Here is a 19,626-nt window from a genome sequence, read left to right as displayed (position 1 = left end):
GAAAAATTGTCTTTTCTTTTAAAGAAGGCCTTAGCAAAGCACCTTAAGAGAAATAGACAATTTAAAATAGGGAAAACATGGCCAAGTAGATATTACTGACTGAATTTATTTGAAACTAAACAACATAAGGCTTACAAAACAATTTTTTCTGTGTTAGGTGCAAAAATCACTACAGTATGCACAAATGTTTTCCATTTGTGGATTGGATTGTTTGCATTGGAAATGTAGATTTCCAACTGTTTTTCTTCTGATTGGGTTACTTAATGAAACAGGTCAAGTTTTTCTGATCTGTGAAAACATTGGCAAATCAACTGATTAAAATATATTAGGAAAAGCAGAATGCTTGATCTAAATGGTGATGAAAAACGCTTAAGAGAAAGCTATTCTAGGGTTCAAAAAATTTACTTCTTTCTTACCCACCTCTAAATTTTTAATAAAAAATGTAGATAATTATGGGTTGCACAATTGCTGAATTGCCTCAAGTTGCATGAAAATAATGATAAAAGAGTGATCATAAATATTTTCAAATGATTTATTCCATGAACCGATTCATTTTTGATTAATTTGCCTTGAGCCCTTCTTTCCTCTGTGACTCAGGTAATGGAACCATAAAATATTGCATGTGGAAAGAGTATCTGTTTCTCTGCCTCTCATTTTTTTTTTTTCAGAAGAAAAAACTGATGCCTGAGGAGTAATGTGACTTGTTTACTTGTGTTTCCTCTCTCTAAATGACAATTTTTTCAGAATATTGCATCACCAGGGCCCAAGTACCTGAAAGTTTAATAAGAGATGAACAAATGAGTGAATAAGTGCATCAGATAAGGGTTCAATTCAGAGATTCTTGGTACGAAGTTGTTGTACCGTGGATTTCCATTGCAGACTGATAAAGCTTATTGACTTCATCATAAAAATGGTAAAACACGTAAAATAAATACGTAGGATCACAAAGGAAACGAAAGGTATCGAAATATACACTGTGCACTCCAGCTTAAGAATTCCTGGGAGGTGATTTATCATGTCCCTTCCATTTCTGAGATGTTGTGCTCCTGTGATATAATGTCTTGTTACTCTTGGATCAGCAGTCTGTCTACCCTGCACTCCAATCTCCTTTTTTTTTTTTTTTTGGGACGGAGTCTTGCACTGTTGCCCAGGCTGGAGTGCAATGGTGCGATTTTGGCTCACTGGAACCTCCACCTCCTGGGTTGAAGTGATTCTCCTGCCTCAGCCTCTGGAGTGGCTAGGATTACAGATGCCCATCACCACACCTGGCTAATTTTTCTTTTTTTTTGGTACTTTTAGTAGCAATGGGGTTTCACTGTGTTGGCCAGGCTGGTCTCAAACTCCTGACCTCATGATCCTCCCACCTTGGCCTCCCTAAGTGCTGGGATTACAGGCGTGAGCCACTGCACCCGGCCCCCATCTGCATTGTGTAAATACAATATCCTCTGAAGGTTCATGTGTATATTAGAGCTTGAAAATCACGAATCCTAGGATCAAAGTGAGACCAGGGTGCCCAGAGACTGGCGCCCAAAGCCTCCGTACTGCTGTTGGTAGATTGAAGCTACCATATTATTGGGTAAATTATGCAGTGGTTATATATTTCAGCCTAAGGCCAACTTGGTTTTCATCCTCTGCCAATGTCTGTTTTTGCTTTAAGGATAGCTCATCTTAGTTTCAGTCACTGAAACTGTTGTTGCTTTCTGAATATTGCATACCACAAGCCTGATGTGATGTTGTTTTTACCCAGACTTCCCTTTGCTGTTTAAGCAGCAAAATTTGAAGTATTCAAAGTAGAATATTTTCTTTAGAAGAGTAGACTTTATTTAGAGAACTTTATATTCCTGTAATGTGATCTTAAGGACATATTTAGGACCTTTTCCCACGGATTGAAAGTTTCATATGTTTGATTCTCTCATATTTATTATTTATCTTTAGGCATAGATATGATTTGGAAATTGCTTTTTCCACTTCCCTACCCTGCTGTAAACTCCTTATTGCCTTAAATACAAGGTCCTTGGTCTGGCGCTAGGCTTTGTCTGTGGACCTATCACTCATTCCACCTCTTAGCGTGTGTGAAGCTCTGGGCTGTAATGTATGTCCCTGTATCTCCACCCTTGTGCTAACACTCTTGTCTTCAACACATTCCCCTTATCACACGTTTCCCTTCTCAGAACTTCTTAGAGGGCCAGAGGTCCAGCCCACTCCTGATAGCAAGCTTTCTGGTATATTAAAAATAAAAATCCCCAAATTGCTTAACAAAAATTTTTGGTATGTTTTAAATGTTTGCACATAGCACATTAACATTAATGCACGTACTCAAATCCAATGTATGTATACACTTGTTTGGAGATAGCATCTCCAAATATATAAATGTGATACTCAGGCCAAGTGATCCTACTGGCTCCCTCAAGGCCCCTAACCCATGAGAAACTCTACTCTCATTTTGTTGTCTAGAGTGTTCTCTTCTTACAAGTCCTGTAGCACTTTGACTAAGGTTCACACATTTTTTGTTGTTTGTTTGAATTTCGCTCTTGTTGCCCAAGCTGGAGTGCAGTGGTGCAATCTCGTCTCACTGCAACCTCCAACTCCCGGGTTCAAGTGATTCTCTTGCCTCAGACTCCCGAGGAGCTGGGATTACAGGTGTGTGCCACCATACCCAGCTAATTTTTTGTACTTTTAGTAGAAACGGGGTTTTACCACGTTCACTAGGCTGGTCTCGAACTCCTGACCTCAGGTGATCTGCCCACCTCTACCTCCCAAAGTACTGGGATTACAGGCGTGGGCCACCATGTGTGGACCGACACACAACATTTTTTAAGGCTTTTTCCCACATTCCATATCCTTTTATTTATTTATTTTTAATTTAATTGGTATATAAGTTGTTGGTACAAAATATCACATGTAGCCCACGCATATACATAGATACATATTTATGAGCTACATGTGATATTTTGATATATGCATACAGTGTGCAGTGATCAAATCAGGGTAATTGGGATATCTATCACCTCAAACATTGCACACAACACTTTTTATATACTGAGGTACAGCATTTTTTGTGTATATTTTACTCTTTATGAGATTATAAGCACCCTTGGGGTAGAGAATGTGTACTATTAACATTCAGTGAACCCATGATGAATTAACAAATGATGCTAATCTATTTATCATAATATTACATGAGCTTTTACTTGGTCACAAAATATAAGCACGGGTATTTTGAATTATTTTCAGAGTGTGATTAAAATCAGTATTATTCACATAGATACATGTGTGTGTGTGCATGTGCACGTACATTTTTTACACTAAGTCATTGAAATAGTATTTATGGAATAAATTAAAACATGCTTTTAAGTTTATGATACTTTGATTTTATGATTTTAGTTAGCTTCTGCACATACATGTTTATTGAATAACATTGCCAGATGCTAGGAATACAGCTGTGAACCTGTATCACGTAGCTTCTAAAAGGGCAAAAGAAAATAAGCCCAGTAATTTCATTGTGTGATCATTGCTTTGAAGGGAAATATATTTTGCTTGTTAAAGCAGATGGGATGTGATTTCTGTAAATGACTAAATAGTTTTAACATATTGGAGAAGAAATTGAGTCAATAAAGGAATCTTAGCTGGGATTACGTGTAAGAATGACAGATTGAAGTGAAGAAGAAATTGTACAAAAGCAGGCAGCTAGTTGAGGTTGAAGAGAGGACTAAGCAAATTACTGCTAAATCTTATGTATCAACTGGTAAACTTTCAGTCTTACTGATTGGAAAAATTACTGACAAGTACTATGTACCTATCACAGTGTCAAAAGTTTCTTTGATTTTATTTTTAAGAGAAAGAAATTGAAAGACCTCTTCTTGATGGTGACTTGAGAACTGTATCTTTATGTTAAAGAGACCCCTAGGATTTTTAAAAGGCCTGTGGAGTACACCAAAGGTGACTGCGTCAGGCTGTGACTGATCTTCCTCCAACTGAGATGATCAAGATTACTGGGAAATTTCTGGTCTGATTGAAGTCTGTGAAAACTTGGGCTGGCATCAGCATTGGCAAAGTGTTGTAGAAACATTGTAGGGATATTGGTGGTGTTTACTGAGAAGACTCCACAAAAACTGGCGGTTGCTCTACGTAGTTTGAAATTCTAGAGTCAGCCAAGTAATGGTTAGTAAAATAAGCAAGGCATATAGTTGTACTCATAATTTTATTTTTCTTAGTTAACATTTGATAATTCGGTCTTATGGCTCTAAGAGACATTAAGTATGTTTTATTTGAATATGTTTCTATTTTTAAGAAGGAAAATCTGAAATTTGGTAGTATCTGACTTTTGGAAGAAATTTATCTCGGTTTTAGATAGCTTTTAGGAAATATCGCCATCTAATGGCTGTTGTATCAAATTACAGATAACAGTTCCTGAAGGACTCAAAGACCCCGTAAGGTGCCTAAGGACTTCATAAAATGAAGACTCCTTAAAATTAGTCCAATAGATTTTACTTATTTTGTCATCAAAAAACTGTAAGAGTGTGATATGCAGAAGACCTGATTATAATTTCAAGTGCCCATTTTGTTCATCAATAATCCTTAAAACAAAAATAGCATGTTTCAAATAAATTTATTTAGTATATTCATTTATACATATTTTGATTATTGACGTAAGTCAGTAACTGTTAGAATGAAGTTTAAAAATTTCTAAATTCAGAGACGAACTTCTTTTCTTCTGACTAGTTTTTTGATTCTTGGATGACAGGTTGAAACAGATGTTCTCTATGAACATATCCAAATCAGCAATGTTAAGTTTGCATTGTTAGAAGCGTTTACATGTAACATCTTACCAGAGCCTGAAGTGATGCCTCCTTTTGCCTCTTGATACAGCACTTGTCTTACGGCAACGGCAGCTTACACGTGGATGCTGCTTTCCAGCAGACTCTCTGGAGCGTGGCCCCAATCAGCTCAGGAAGTGAGGCAGCCCAAGGTAAAAACTCACTTCAATTAGAAGGCCTGTCCTTGATGCACAGTTGACAGTCATCTTTGTAATTGTGATAATGAACTGATTGTTAATTAGAGCTTTTTTGTGTGTGTCTAAATATTCTGTAATGCAGATACCTGACATTTGAGGATCTTGTTTAAATTGCTGTTTTGAAAATGAAGCTTGGGTAAAGATTAATCTTCCCTTATTTTTATGCAACTGTCAGCTTCTGTTTATTTGTCTGTGTCTTCTGTGATAGCCTCCTTTGGATTGTTCTCTTCAATTTTTTGACCTCAGGGTATTGCCTAGTTGGACTAATGTCAACATTTCTTGTTTTCTGGGGTCGGCTGGATCATGAATTTTATAATGAAGCAGGGTTTTCTAGGGAAATATCTGCATATGTTCTGGTTATTCCAACTTACATAGGTTCACATCTGATTCTATACATGTTTGTATGCTTAACAGAGGATTTTATGTGTTTGAGGTCATGTCTTTTAGTGGGAATTTCCTTAATTGTAGGACTTGGGTACTCGGGACTCAGAGGGAGCGGTAGACGCCGTCTATCTCTGTGACCTTGGCCAGGTCCTTAAGACTCACTAGAGTAGATGATCTGTCCAGCTATCAACATCTGACCCTGACAGTCCAAACCTGAATGATTTTTAATCCTTACAGGGTATCTCATTGGTGGTGATGTCCTCAGGTTGCTTCATGGACACATGGACGAGTGTCTCACTGTCCCTTCAGGAGAGCATGGTGAAGAGCAGCGGAGGTTGGTACCCGAGCTCAGTGCCTTGAGACTTACACTATTTTGCCTTGATGTAATGTTTTCTAAAAAAAATTAGCAATCCATCTGTTCAGGCCATTGGCATTATACAAGATGGGCTACTGACATTCATTTGTTCATGGAAGTTTTCCATTCGTTGACCTCCGTAGCTTTTTCTCATGTTATGTTTCTATTACCTACCAATAGAAGAACTGAACATTTTTGCATAATTAAACATATTAAGAAATACTGAACAGGCAGGTGCAGTGGCTCATGCCTGTAATCCCAGCACTTTGGAAGGCTGAGGTGGGTGGGTCACCTGAGGTTGGGAGTTCGAGACCAGCCTGACCAACATGGAGAAACACCATCTCTACTAAATATACAAAATTAGCTTGGCTTGGTGGTGTATGCCTATAATCCCAGCTACTCAGGAGGCTGAGGCAGGAGAATCACTTGAACCTGGAAGGCGGAGGTTGTGGTGAGCTGAGATCATGCAATTGCACTCCAGCCTGGGTAACAAAAACAAAACCCCATCAAAAAAAAAAAAAAAAGAAAAAAGAAAAGAAAAGAAACACTAAACAAAATAAACAAAGTGGGAAGAGTGACCATGTTGCATTAAACTACTTAGAACTTCATTAAATGCTCATTAGTTTTGATTAATTTTCTTTTTAGAATGTTTAATCTCAAATTATTTTCAAAGTCAGAGTTGTCAAATTGTGCCTAATTTTGGTACCCTTTTCTATGACCTATCATTTACTGGTACAGATGATAAAATTGATCACTTTCTCTCATATTTAATGTGATATAATACCTCTCTCCTGTTAATTTATTTGGCACTGGGACAAGATTAAAATGGCTTGAATCTACTGAAAAAAGTGCACAAATATTACAAAACCATAAAAATAGGATAGTTTGATTGCCTCTGCTCGCTCTCACAAATTAATGAATGTAGTAAGATGAGTATATAAGCAAGAGATTACAGTGAGAGAAGAAGCCTTTATGATTGTTGTTATGTATCTAAATCTTGTGGTGGACGTTTCTCATATTAACATGAACACAGGTAACTATTAGTTAATATTTATTATTATAATTTAATATCTAGGGAAAATTTAGAAAATTAATAGGCATTTAACCAGCTACATAATCTCAGTAAAAGTCCCTCTGAGACCTGGGTACTGGGCCTTAACCTCTGTTCCCAGGCAGACCTAGATGGTGGTCAAGAGTGACATGCAGACCGTGGGAACATTCCGTAACCTAAAAATGCCGCTTTCAGTTGGTTTAGGAAGATGTCGATGGTGTATGTTGATGTAAATAGGGTTTGCATAAAAGATAACAGAGATTTTAAGGCAGCTGGATTAAGGACTTAATTTCAAACAGAAGTATAAACTTAAGAACTAGAGTGATAGGAGGTATATTCTGGGAATAGCAATTATTCCAGAGCGATGAGGAGGAAAATGGAGGAAAAGGTGGAAAGTGGGTGAGAGAGTGGTTTGGTCAGCTTTGAAGGATCTTCAGTGCCATTCCCGTGGGCCGGCTTTTATTCTGAGGTTCTTAGGAAGGGATGTGGGGATTGGAATGGAATAGCTAGGTCTCTTTTAAAATAATAACTCCATTAGGCCAGGAGAACTTAGATTAGAGGTGGGGAGAATCTGAGTCAGGGAAATGAAATGCAGTAATTCACGCGACAGACTCTAAGAACTTAACCCAGAGAGTGCCTTCAAAATGGAGAGGTTTGCTTGCATCAGAGACATTTAGCTAAAAGCGATGGGCTTAGGGAAGAACGGGATACAGGTTGTGAGAGAAGGTATCAGATCCAGCGCCATCTCGTTTCTGCCTGGGGAAGGCAGATGGAACTCAGGATGGCAGGAGATGGTGCATGTTTGCTATAAAAGGTGGAGTTAAACTTTGTTTATAGATGAGTACAAAGCCTATGAGACATCAGGTAGGAAATTCGGATTTCTGAGTCTAACTTAACAAAGCTTGAGAGGGATGTAAATTACAAGTGTAAGGGGGATATTTAAAGGAATGGGGCTCATCAGAGGTTCATCAGATAGAGAGGGAGGAGCTGTGATTGGATGTGTTTAGTAATTTGGGCATCACCTTATGAAAGCTGTAAAGCCCTGGCATGGCCTAACCAGGCAGAAGGCTGAGGATGGATTCCTGCAGAATGCTGATGTTTAGAGAAAGAGTCAGCAAGAGAGCCAGAGTGATGGTTTAGTGGGGAACCAGGTAAGTTAGTCATTGGAGCCAAAGGACTGGGCTGTGAATATGTTAAATGCTATGATGTATTCATTTGGAGTTAGGGCTTGTAAGAGGCTGTGCGAGAGTCTTTGGATCCTCAGTCCCTGATTTGTTAAACGGAAGACTTAGACTAAGGGGTTCTTAGAGCTCTTTTAGCTCTATCGACAGACACTGTAGAGCTTTGTGGTTAAGGCAATGGACTCTAGAACCAGGCAGGTCTGGGATTGGGCTCTGCTCTGCCACTTACCAGTTGTGTGACTCATGTAGGCGACATCATTTCTTTAAACATTGGTTTTCCCTTTTTGTAAAGTGCAGCTTAAGTGTTATCTCCTCCTTTGTGGGGCCATTAAAAAGACCAAGAAAATACACATAAGATACTGGATGCATACTGAGAAATCAAACAATTTTTGTTGTTGTTATTATCCCTGTGATTCAGACTGAAGAGGCAGCATTTAGCCAGATATGTTTGAAAAGTCTGAGGGACCCTGGGCATGTGGATGTCAGAATGGTAGAGCATACACTGTGTAGGAAGAAAATCTAGACTAGATCCAAGAAGACCCTGTAGATGGCTAGTTATTATTGCAGAGAAATCTAGGGGACATTTCAAAGATATTTTAATAATGTTCTAGACCCACTTTCTTTTTGCATAATGTTGAAGCCTGCTCCTCCTTTCCAAATGGTATCCTTGATTTCACGTTGATCACTTCAGTGTCAGTTTAATCTCAGTATGTAATCAGACCAACCTATCAGGACTCTCAGTAGGCGGTGATGGTGGTAAGAACACATTTGTTTGCGTCCCTTTTTCTAGCATATTTACATGGGTGAAATTGGATTAAAATGGATGCCAGATTATGACTCGAGGGAGAAAATGAGTCAGCAGTCGGTGGCAGGGAGCCACAGGGATGTTGCTTAAGAAATAACCATTTGTGTTGACGATAGTGGGGTTGAGCAATTACCTGAATAGAATAAGAAAAATAATTCCTTGAATTTCACAGTTATACAGCACTTTTTCTAAATCTTGTTAATATCATTGTTTAGAAAAATTTCGACCTCCCTCTGTTATTTTCCTAGGTCATTGTAAGGAACTTGGGGGAGGCAAAGGACGAGCCTGGAAGCAGTCTTTCTTTATTTGATATCAGTCTGTACTGGGGCAGAAATGCATAATGAAGATCTAAACATACATTTTTTCATTCATTAGAAAAAGAAGTAAAAGTAAGGTCAGTTTTGGACACTGATTTGAAAGCTGGAGAAGTTCCTGGGAAATAGATAAGATTTTCTTTTACGTTATAATTCTTTCCTGTAATTGTGATCTGGCTGTACTCGTTAATCGTATGCTGTGGTTAAAGTTAAATAACTAAAGTCCAATTTACTTTGTGATAAGACATAGTGGAAACTATGAAGGAAATGGCCAGAAGACATGTTTACCTCTGAGTGACTTAGGAGTAGTCTGCTCACACGTGCTGTGTTTCTACATGTAGCTGTCCACCTGTTCCTGCTTTCTTCCATTGACAGTTGTTTAATATACATAACTGTAATTGTAGCTATTGAAAATCTAGCTCAATTATGGGCTTTATGAGTCTGGATATCAGTAGAGTTATATTTACCTTCCTTTTCACATTTAGATATGTATGTGTGTGTGGTTAGCTATTCATTCTCCTGAAGAATATTAATAAAGCTCTTAGAATGAAGAGCACATAGAGCTATTAAATTAAGAAGAACTGAATTGGAGATGAGTCCTATCAGAGTTAAACTATATATATATATATTTTTTTTTTCTCATGCTTCCTGCCCATTTTGCTTTTATGGATTAAATTCTGACATGTTCATGAAATACAGCATCACTATTGTTTTAAGTTACTTGTGATTTTTTTTTCAGGAAGACAAATAGCTCTAAAATGACTAGTAGGGGCCAGGCGTGGTGGCTTATGCCTATAATCCCAGCACTTTGGGAGGCCAAGTCGAGCAGATCATGAGGTCAGGAGATCGAGACCATCTGGTTTACAGGGCGAAACCCTGTCTCTATTAAAATACAAAAACTTAGCCACGTGCTTGTAGTCCCAGCTACTCATGAGGCTGAGGTAGGGGAATTGCTTGAACCTGGGAGGCAGAGGTTGCAGTGAGCCAAGATCGTGCCATTGCACTCCAGCCTGGCGACAGAGCAAAACTCCATCTCAGAAAAAAAAAAAAAAGACTAGTAGACAACTTGTCTAAACAACAATAAAAATAGTAAAAATACAATGTATAGTGGTTGTGAGCAGTCAGGTAAAAGGGAGAGATCCCATAAGTATTAACCATAGTGTGATAACTTTTTAGTTCTTATTAAACTCTTTAATTAGTGAGATAGAATGAGTTAAAGAGGAGCTAGTCTGGTAGCTGGGAAGGGATGTGTCAGCATCCCTTGTCAATCATGTTTTAATTATTGCTTTAAAAATAGACTTTTGCACAATAGGGTAACTACAGCCAACAATCAATTTATTATACATTTTAAAATAACTAAGAGTATAATTGAATTGTTTGTAACATAAAGGATCAATACTTGAAGTGATGAATCCCCCATTTGTCCTGAAGTGATTATTATGCATGGTATGCCTGCATCAAGGCATCTCATGTACCCCATAAATATATGTACCTACTGCATACCCACAAAACTTAACAATAAAAACTTTAAAAAAATAGACTTTCATTCTGGAGGCTTGAAATTTGATTACTAAATTTTATTTCAAGCCTGAAAGATTTTATGTGGAGAGTATTTTCTGTTCTAGATTTTGTTTCTAGATTGCATCTCATTATTTCCATCCAAAATTTTATGTAAATATACTAAAATATCAACAATGGCATTTCCTTGGTGTGCACATAACTTATTTATGGATTCCATGTGCACTCTGTGAATGAACCCTGCCATGCTTTTACAGTAATACAGTTTAAAATGGATTCATTAGGGAAAGATTATTTGGGGCCTTTAGTTTGGAAACCTATTAAGGAAACATTGTTTGAATGGCGTTATGTTAAAAACAGGTTTGCAGTCTTGAAACTAGTTTTGTTGATTCAATAAGAATTTATAGAATGACTATTATTTTTGGGGTGCTGGGGCTATAGTAGTATATAAAAAAGTTACGAAGGTTACTTTCTCAAGAAGTTTACAATCTAGCGGGCATATATGACAATAAATATGCTTATAAATTCATAACTTCCCCACATATACACAGATAAAAATGCATTAGGTGATGATAAGAGCTAAGGAGAAAAGTAATGCATGGAAGGGGGTGGAGAGTGTTCCTGGGTGTGTTACTTTTTGTGGGGTGGTAAGAGGGAGAGGTGGGGAGAGGAAAGGTTGTTCTTCCTCCACCTTATCTGGCATTACTCTTGGCATAAGCTTGCTGTGTCTTGTTACTTTCAAATGCAGGACAATTAAGTCATAGTTTCTGACAATATCTGGAAACAATGCCAAATTTGCTTTCCAAAATGTGGCTCAGCAGAGAAAATCTATGCCATGTGTATGCATGACAGTATTTTTACCTCCATGCCCCTTTTAATATTATGATGATTTAATGAGCTTTAGTTGTAAATAATTGATAAGGCATGAGATGGATTGGATGTAATGAATTCAATGTCTCTCCGTCTGGCTCAGAAAGAGATGCATAGTTTATATCTGTGTACACAACTGGATGACTAATATCCTTGTGAGGATATTTGTATGCCTTTGGTCGTGACCTAGGAAGAAGCTTTGAAAGCTACTCTGTTGTTCTCCAAAATGGTCAAGGATAAAGTTTATCCTATGAGGGCTTTACTTCCTTTTCTCTATCTTCACCTCCTGCATGTATCTTTTCAGCCTGGAACTGAGAGTCAGATGAGTTCGCTAAACAGTCCTGATGGAAGAGTCAGCACATAAAGGAGAGCTACCTTCTGCTCTTTGCCTCTTCTCCCTTGGGAGAGATTTGATTTTTTCCCCCCAAACTTAAAGTCCTTGCTGATTGCAGAGAGCACAGTAGCTGCTGTAGTTTGTCATGTTCTAGCAGCCTGACCTGGTCTAGAGCCGCACTCTCAAGGCATGAGCTGGCTAGAATGACTGCATTAAAATGTGGGCTTTTAACACAGACGATGGAAAATATTCATAGGAATTTGAGTTGTCAGATCTTAGTAAAAATGAAAAAAACATGAGACATTTGATGCATGTAGAGTATATGAATAGAAAAAGACAATAGATTAAAATCAGCATTATACAAAAAGAAATCTCTCAATTATTTTCTCCATTAAAATTTCAGAACATGACTTGTCTACATTGGGTTTATTAACCTAATCTGGATGTAAGCAATATCTTTCAGAAGAAAAAAAGAGAAGCATCTTCTTTTTTAAATTTCCAGGTGCCTTTATGGTTGTACTGTATCCTGCATGGGGTGCAAAGTAAAGATAACAACCTGTATCTTGTTGTTTTTCTGCTCTCGTCCTACTTACAGGATTCTTTCAAAGTGATTCAAAGTGTAAGGGTATTGTTGTTTCAAATCCATGCTGATTCATTCGCATTTTATGAGGAGGTGTCACCTCAAAATATACCTATTTTCCCTCGTGCAGCAACTTGAATGGGGCTATCGTCACAAACTCAGCCCCTGAATAAATAAGTAATGCTTCTTGAGATGCTGGTTGGGCAAGTACTTCTTGATTTGTTAATAGGAAGAGACTCGCCAACTGCTTTAGCTCCTGCCTGTGGCTCAGCTGCCCAGCCACATGCTCCCAAAGGTAACAGCAGCAGAAATCCTCCTATGAAAGTGTGTCAACTGAAACACTTATTTCGCTCTGAAATCACCTTTTAAGGCTGGGTCTGCTTTTCAGTCACTTCAACTCAATTCCTTTAATATTTATTGAGGGACTTGGACAGCCGAGACCTTTTTGGTGTGTGCCGGGTGTAAAAACATGTCTGAGGCCCAGCCCCTGTCTTTCTGGAATTCACCATCTGTGTAGTCTATTCACACACTGCTATAAAGAAATAGCTGAAACTGGGTAATTTATAAGGCAGGAGTTTTAATTGGCTCACGGTTCTGCAGACTGTGTAGGAAGCATGGCCGGAGACACCTCAGGAAGCTTACAATCATAGCAGAAGCTGAATGGGAAGGAGGCACGTCTTACAGGACTGGAGAGTAGCCGGGGGAAATCTGTGCCTATGATCCAGTCACCTCCTATCAGACCCCTCCGCTAACATTGGGGATTATAATTCAGTGTGAGATTTGGGCGGGGACATGAATCCAAACCATATCATCACCTTTTAAGATCTCAACAACACTATATTCAGGATGAAGTGAATGTTAATCTGGGAGAAGCCATTTATAGTTTTTATAAAAATTAAATGGTAGAAAACATATTTTACCATTCAACCATATGAGAAAGATCAGTCAAATCTTTGTTGACCTTTGATTTTGAAGTGATATTTTTGTCAGCCTATAAAGTTAATGAAAAAGCTTTTCTTTTCACTAATCAGTTTGAACCTGCTATTCAGTATCAACTCTAAGTGGGAGTTACAGGTGAGTGATTGTGGGTGACTGTAGCTGTTTTTCAGACAATTCCTACTTGCATTTAAATACGAGGGTCTAGTTGGACGTGAACCCAGCCCAAGTTAACTTGATTGAGGACTGCCTTTAACTTTCCCCATCCCACAGCGCCACTGGTTACCCGTATTGATCTGCATATTCGTCTCTTCCATTCAGTTTTCAGCCATGGTTGTGCCATTCATTTCTTTTTTTTTTTTTTAATTGCATTTTAGGTTTTGGGGTACATGTGAAGAACATGCAAGATTGTTGCATAGGTACACACGTGGCAGTGTGATTTGCTGCCTTCCTCCCCTTCACCTATACCTGGCATTTCTTCCCATGCTATCTCTCCCCAACTCCCCACCCCCCACTGTCCCTTCCCTGTTTCCCCCCAACAGACCCCCGTGTATAGTGCTCCCTTCCCTGTGTCCATGTGTTCTCATTGTTCAACACCCACCTATGAGTGAGAACATGTGATGTTTGATTTTCTGTTCTTGTGTCAGTTTGCTGAGAATGATGGTTTCCAGGTTCATCCATGCCCCTACAAAGGACACGAACTCATCGTTTTTGATGGCTGCATAATATTCCATGGTGTATATGTGCCACATTTTCCCTGTCCAGTCTATCATCGATGGGCATTTGGGTTGGTTCCAGGTCTTTGCTATTGTAAACAGTGCTGCAATGAACATTCGTGTGCATGTGTCCTTATAGTAGAACGATTTATAATCCTTTGGATATATACCCAGTAATGGGATTGCTGGGTCAAATGGAATTTCTATGTCTAGGTCCTTGAGGAATCGCCACACTGTCTTCCACAATGGTTGAACTAATTTACACTCCCACCAACAGTGTAAAAGTGTTCCTATTTCTCCACATCCTCTTGTGCCATTCATTTCTTGCATGCCTTTTGCATAGGGAGGTATATATGGGAATCTGCATACAAATGCTTATTGTTTTTTATTTGTGAAAAAAGAAATGGAGAAAAAATAACTAATGCACTTTAATGTAAATTTGCTTAAAAATGGCTGTATAGAGAATCACTCTTGGTTTTAAGGTCCCCCATTTATATTATTTTGTCAATTCCTGAAGGATTGTTATCTGCCAGCAATTAGGGGAGAGGAAGGAAAGCCCTCTCAGTAAATCAGTCTAACAACCTGGGTGAGTAGAAAACTATTTTTGAGGACTATGAATAACTCCAATATGCTTGGTTAAGTCATCTATATTGAAAATACTTTGACTTCAAGTGAGTGACTCTACATACTGGAATAGTCTCTGGACCAATAGAACAGGAATCTGAACCTTGGTGATAGTAATTTAAAGCATTTTTGGGGTTGTGGATATCGTTGAGAATCTAATATATGCTACAGAGTCTCTTCCTTAGAAAATTTTCATACTTTCCAACATGAACAATTTTTGTGATGTTAAATTATGTTTTCTCCCAGCATTTTCTCTATTCTTTCTTCCCATTTAAGCAGCCAGCAGTCCCTGTGTTTCTTTGCCTAATGGGAGGTATGAGACTTGGCAGAAAGCCTAAGTTTTCTACAAGGCATCTCTCTTCCCGACTTTCAGTCCCTAGAGACTAAATCTAAGGTGATTGTTATGCTTAATGTCTTGGACAGAAAGGAAAGAGGATTGCCTCAGAGAGAAAAAGGAGACATTAGACTTAAAAGACATTCACATGGAGCAACTGGACTTCCATACATATGTAAAAAAGAACCTGGACCTAAACTTCACATTTTATATCAAACCTAATTCAAAATAGATCGCGGACTTAAATATGAAACAAAGACTTTTAGGAAAACAAATGTAAAAGTTTTAAAGAAAAAAAAGCAGATCGAAAAAAATCTTTGGGATCAGATCATAGAGTTCTTAAACTTGACACCAAAAGCATGTCTATAAAAGAAAAAACGAGGCTGGATGCAGGGGCTCATGCCTGTCATCCCATCACTTGGGAGGCTGAAGCGAGTGGATCACCTGAGGTCAGGAGTTTGAGACCAGCCTGGTCAACATGATGAAGCCCCATCTCTATTAAAAAATACACGAATTAGCCGAACGTGGTGGTGCATACCTATAATACCAGCTACTCGGGAGGCTGAGACAGGAGAATGCTTGAATCCAGGAGGTGGAGGTTGCAGTGAGCTGAGATTCTGCTGCTGCACTCCAGCCTGGCTGACAGAGCAAGACTCTGTCTCAAAATATATATAGATATAGACATAGATATAGATATAGATATAGATAGATATGAATTAACAGAGAAAACACACTCTATAAAGTATTCTACAGAGGTGTATTCTAAGTTGATATGGTGACTGTAGCCCAGGGAAAAACACAAACTCAAGAAGCCTGGAGTAAACGGTCCCAAGGCAGCCATGTCACAACTCTGTTTTATACATTCTGGGGAAGCAGAAGTTACAGGCCAAGTCATGAGTCAATACATGGAGGTTATGCATCAGCCTCACCTAAAAAGGTGGGATATCTTTTTTTTTTTTTTTTTTGAGACAGAGTTTCGCTCTGTCGCCAGGCTGGAGTGCAGTGGCGCGATCTCAGCTTACTGCAACCTCTGCCTCCCAGGCTCAAGCAATTCTCCTGCCTCTGCCTCCCAAGTAGCTGGGATTACAGGCCTGCGCCACCACACCCAGCTAATTTTTGTATTATAATAGAGACAGAAGTTCACCACATTGTCCAGGGTGGTCTCAATCTCCTGACCTCATGATCTACCTGCCTTGGCCTCCAAAGGTGCTGGGATTATAGGCGTGAGCCACCGCACCCGGCCAAAAGGTGGGATATCTTAAAGTGGTGGTTTACAGGTCATATATGGGTTCAAAGATTCTTTAATTTGCAATTTGTTAAGGGAGTAATGCTTTGTCTAAACATTTTGAGTCAGCAGAAAGTCATGTTTAAGGTAAGATAAGGAAGTCTGTTCACCAGTACCCTGGGTCTGAGTGACCTGTGGGATGGGGGCCTCAACTCTTGTCTTCCCTGGCCTTATGTCCTGTTTATAATTTGGTATCTTATTGTCACAAAGTGTCTGTTCTGTCAGTCTTCTGGGCTCTATTTTCACATGAATGCCGGCCAGTCATTGTGTCTACACTCCAAAAGGAAAGGGGATAATATAAGATATGCCTGACCTCTTGTCTCCTCACGGCCAGATCGCTGTTTTTCAGGATTCTCAGTTTTTCAGGTCCACAGCCAAGAGAGGACCTGCTCAGTCAGTTGAGGGGCTTAGTGTTTTATTTTTAGTTTACAATTCATCAAAATGAGAAAGTGTGTTTTGCTCTGTAAAAATCCACATGGAGAGGGTAAAAAGACAAGCTACAGACTGGAAGAAAATATTTGTAAACCATGTATCTGATAATGAACTAGTATCTAAAATACATAAAGAATCCTCAAAGCTCAACAGTAAAATACAAACAATCCAATTAGAAAATAGGCAAAAACCATGATGGCTATTGGCAAAAGAGGTTACACAGATTGCAAATAAGCACGTAGAAATATGTTCAGCACTATGACCCATTATAGAAATGCAAATTAAGATCACAATGAGATACCGCTATGTGCTTATCAGAATGACTCAAGCAAAAATATTGACAGCCACATGCTGGTGAGAACGCAGAGAAACTGGATAACTCATATATTGCTCGTAAAATGATACAGCCACTCTGGAAAACATTTGGGCAGTTCCTTAAAAAACTGAATGTGCATGACCATGTGGCTTAGCAATTGTACTCCTGGCCAACACTTTGATTTCAGCCTGAGACCCTGAACAGGGAACCCAGCTGTACCATGCTCAGACTTCCAGCCTATGGAATGGTGGAATAAGAAATGGTGGTGTTTACCAGCCAGGAACTCAGGGGTAATTGGTTACACAGGAATAGACTACGAAAAAATCCTATATGACATCACCTTGGGAATAAGCACATACAGTAAAGGACTGACCCTAAATTGAAGAGATGAGGAGCATCTAGCAAAGGATGCAACTGCGAGTGATGTTGAAGGCAAACCTGGAAAGTGTGGTACCCTGGAGTCAAAGCACACGATTGTCAAGGGCAGTGGGGTGATCAGCTATGTCAAATGCAATTCTCTCCTCAAATATATCCACAAATGGAATGCCCTTGAAACAAAATGTTTTCATTCTTTTCTTTCTTACAGCCTCAACTCTGAACTTTATGAATTACTGTCAAGTCTAACCCACAGACTCATTCTCCTGAGCTTCTATCCTAAATGTTCAAGTTCTTACTGCATATGTTTGCATAAATTTCACTTGAGATGGCAATTCAAATATATCAACCTTAATTTAATTCCGTCAGAGATGTTTTCCTTCTTACAGTAACTTGGTTTTATATACCAGTCTACCATACTCAAACCTTTGCCTTGACTTTTCTTTTTTGAAATAAGATAAAGAAGGACTTTAAATCCTATTGATTTTATTGCTAAATTTTTTTCTTTATTAGACTTGTTTTTCTTGCTGATGTCGATTTTAAGGGTGCACCTTCCTGTTTACTGTGATTTGAGGGTTCTGTTGTGCTGTTGCTTTCAGATTAATATCCTATCTCCTTATCTTTATTTCTGTATCCTCTTTAACTTTGTGGATTTGTGATCCCCTTTGAGAAAATTTTTTTAACTTTGTGTCTTCATCTGATCATCAGCCACTGAGTTATTCTTACACTTTCAACATGGCAGCATTCTAGTTCAAGATTCTGCAGCCTTTCCACTCTGACTGCCACACTCATTCCTCATATACTGATTCTTTTCTTTGCATGTGGAATCCTAACTCAGCTCCAAGGGTGAACCCAAATACCTCTCCCATAAAATCTTTCCAGAGCTCTTCTTGACAATTTATGTCCTTTCATTTTCCTTCCTTCCTTCCTTCCTTCCTCCCTTCCTCCCTCCTTCCCTCCCTTTTTCCCTCTTTCCCTCCCTCCCTCGTCTCTTTATATGATAGTTTCCCCACACTACCACATAGGCTAGTGTTTGTTCTTCGTGTCTTTCTTACCACGTTAAACTGCACATTCGTGGATACAGGAACCTTGGTGTTTTATATTTCTTTTTCCTAAAATATATACCCATGTGTCTAGAATATGAATGATAAGCAATTAGTGTTTGTTTTTAGCTAATTGCAATTATACTTCTAATTTACTGTTGTTTATATGAAAGAAGACAAAGATCATAGTTCTTCATATTATTTACTTTCGCAACATTTACACATACACATTTGTAGCTGTCTATCCTTCTCTTTTAAAGAGAATAATCAAAGTTTATTTGAGGTAGCCTGGTGTAATTTTATATATTCTGGAGGAAAAAAATGCCTTAAAAACTGTCTCCTTTTTTTCCCCTGCTAGTATATTCCTAATATATTTTGTATTACTATGTTAATATTTGTTGTGTTGGATTTCTTAATGAGTTTTTAAGGATTAATAGACTTTATTATATACTTTTAGGTTTTCAGGAAAATTGAGCAGAAAGCACAGATAATTCTCCCTCACCAGTTTTCCTATTATTAACATCTTGTAGTCATGTGGTACTCTTGTTATAAGTGATAAAGCAGTATTGACACGTTATTCTTAATTCTCCAAATTAGGCTTACTCAGTGTTGTACATTCTATTGGCTTTGACTAATAACATATATTTACAGTTGCAGTATCACACACAATAATTTCACTGCCCTAAAAATTCCCTGTTCTCCATTTATTCCTTCTTCCTTTCCCTGAACTCCTGACAAAAATAATTGTTTTTACTGTCTCCACAGTTTTGCTTTTCTCAGAATGTTAGATAATTGGAATCGTATAGCTATAGCCCTTTCAAACTGGCTTCTTTCACTTAGAAATATGCATATCTGGTTCCTCTGTATCTTTTCATGACTTGATAGCTAATTTCTTTACATCACCGAAAAACATTCCAATGGATATATTACAGCTTATTCACATATCAGAAGACATCTTGATTGCTTCCAAGTTGTGGTAATTAAAAGCTATGAATGGCCGGGTGAGGTGGCTCACACCTGTAATCCCAGCACTTTGGGGGGCCGAGGTGGGTGGATCACCTGAGGTCAGGAGTATAAGACCAGCCTGACCAACATCAAGAAACCCTGTCTCTCCTATAAATATAAAAAGTAGCCGGGCGTGGTGGCACATACCTGTAAT

General features: G+C 38.5%; 1 protein-coding gene and 1 long non-coding RNA gene across 13 annotated transcripts in view; both read left to right on the top strand.

Moving 5' to 3' along the window:
* RYR2 (ryanodine receptor 2) overlaps positions 1-19,626 on the top strand; it is a 784,407-nt gene that overhangs the window by 337,082 nt on the left and 427,699 nt on the right. For all 12 annotated transcript variants that reach the window (XM_032242431.1, XM_032242430.1, XM_032242419.1 and 9 more), the window contains 2 exons: positions 4,870-4,969; positions 5,636-5,732. In XM_032242431.1, coding sequence (XP_032098322.1) covers positions 4,870-4,969; positions 5,636-5,732 — 197 coding nt within the window. The remainder of the gene's footprint in view (positions 1-4,869; positions 4,970-5,635; positions 5,733-19,626) is intronic.
* Positions 6,799-8,861, top strand: LOC116526139. The gene is made up of 2 exons (XR_004257988.1): positions 6,799-7,135; positions 7,177-8,861. It is a non-coding gene; the product is annotated as an uncharacterized LOC116526139 (long non-coding RNA).

Source organism: Sapajus apella, unplaced genomic scaffold, assembly GCF_009761245.1.
Source record: "Sapajus apella isolate SASKATOON/1434 unplaced genomic scaffold, GSC_monkey_1.0 scaffold49, whole genome shotgun sequence".
Classification (NCBI taxonomy): domain Eukaryota; kingdom Metazoa; phylum Chordata; class Mammalia; order Primates; family Cebidae; genus Sapajus; species Sapajus apella.
Note: the sequence above shows the minus strand (reverse complement) of the source record. Positions and strands in the feature narration are given on the sequence as shown.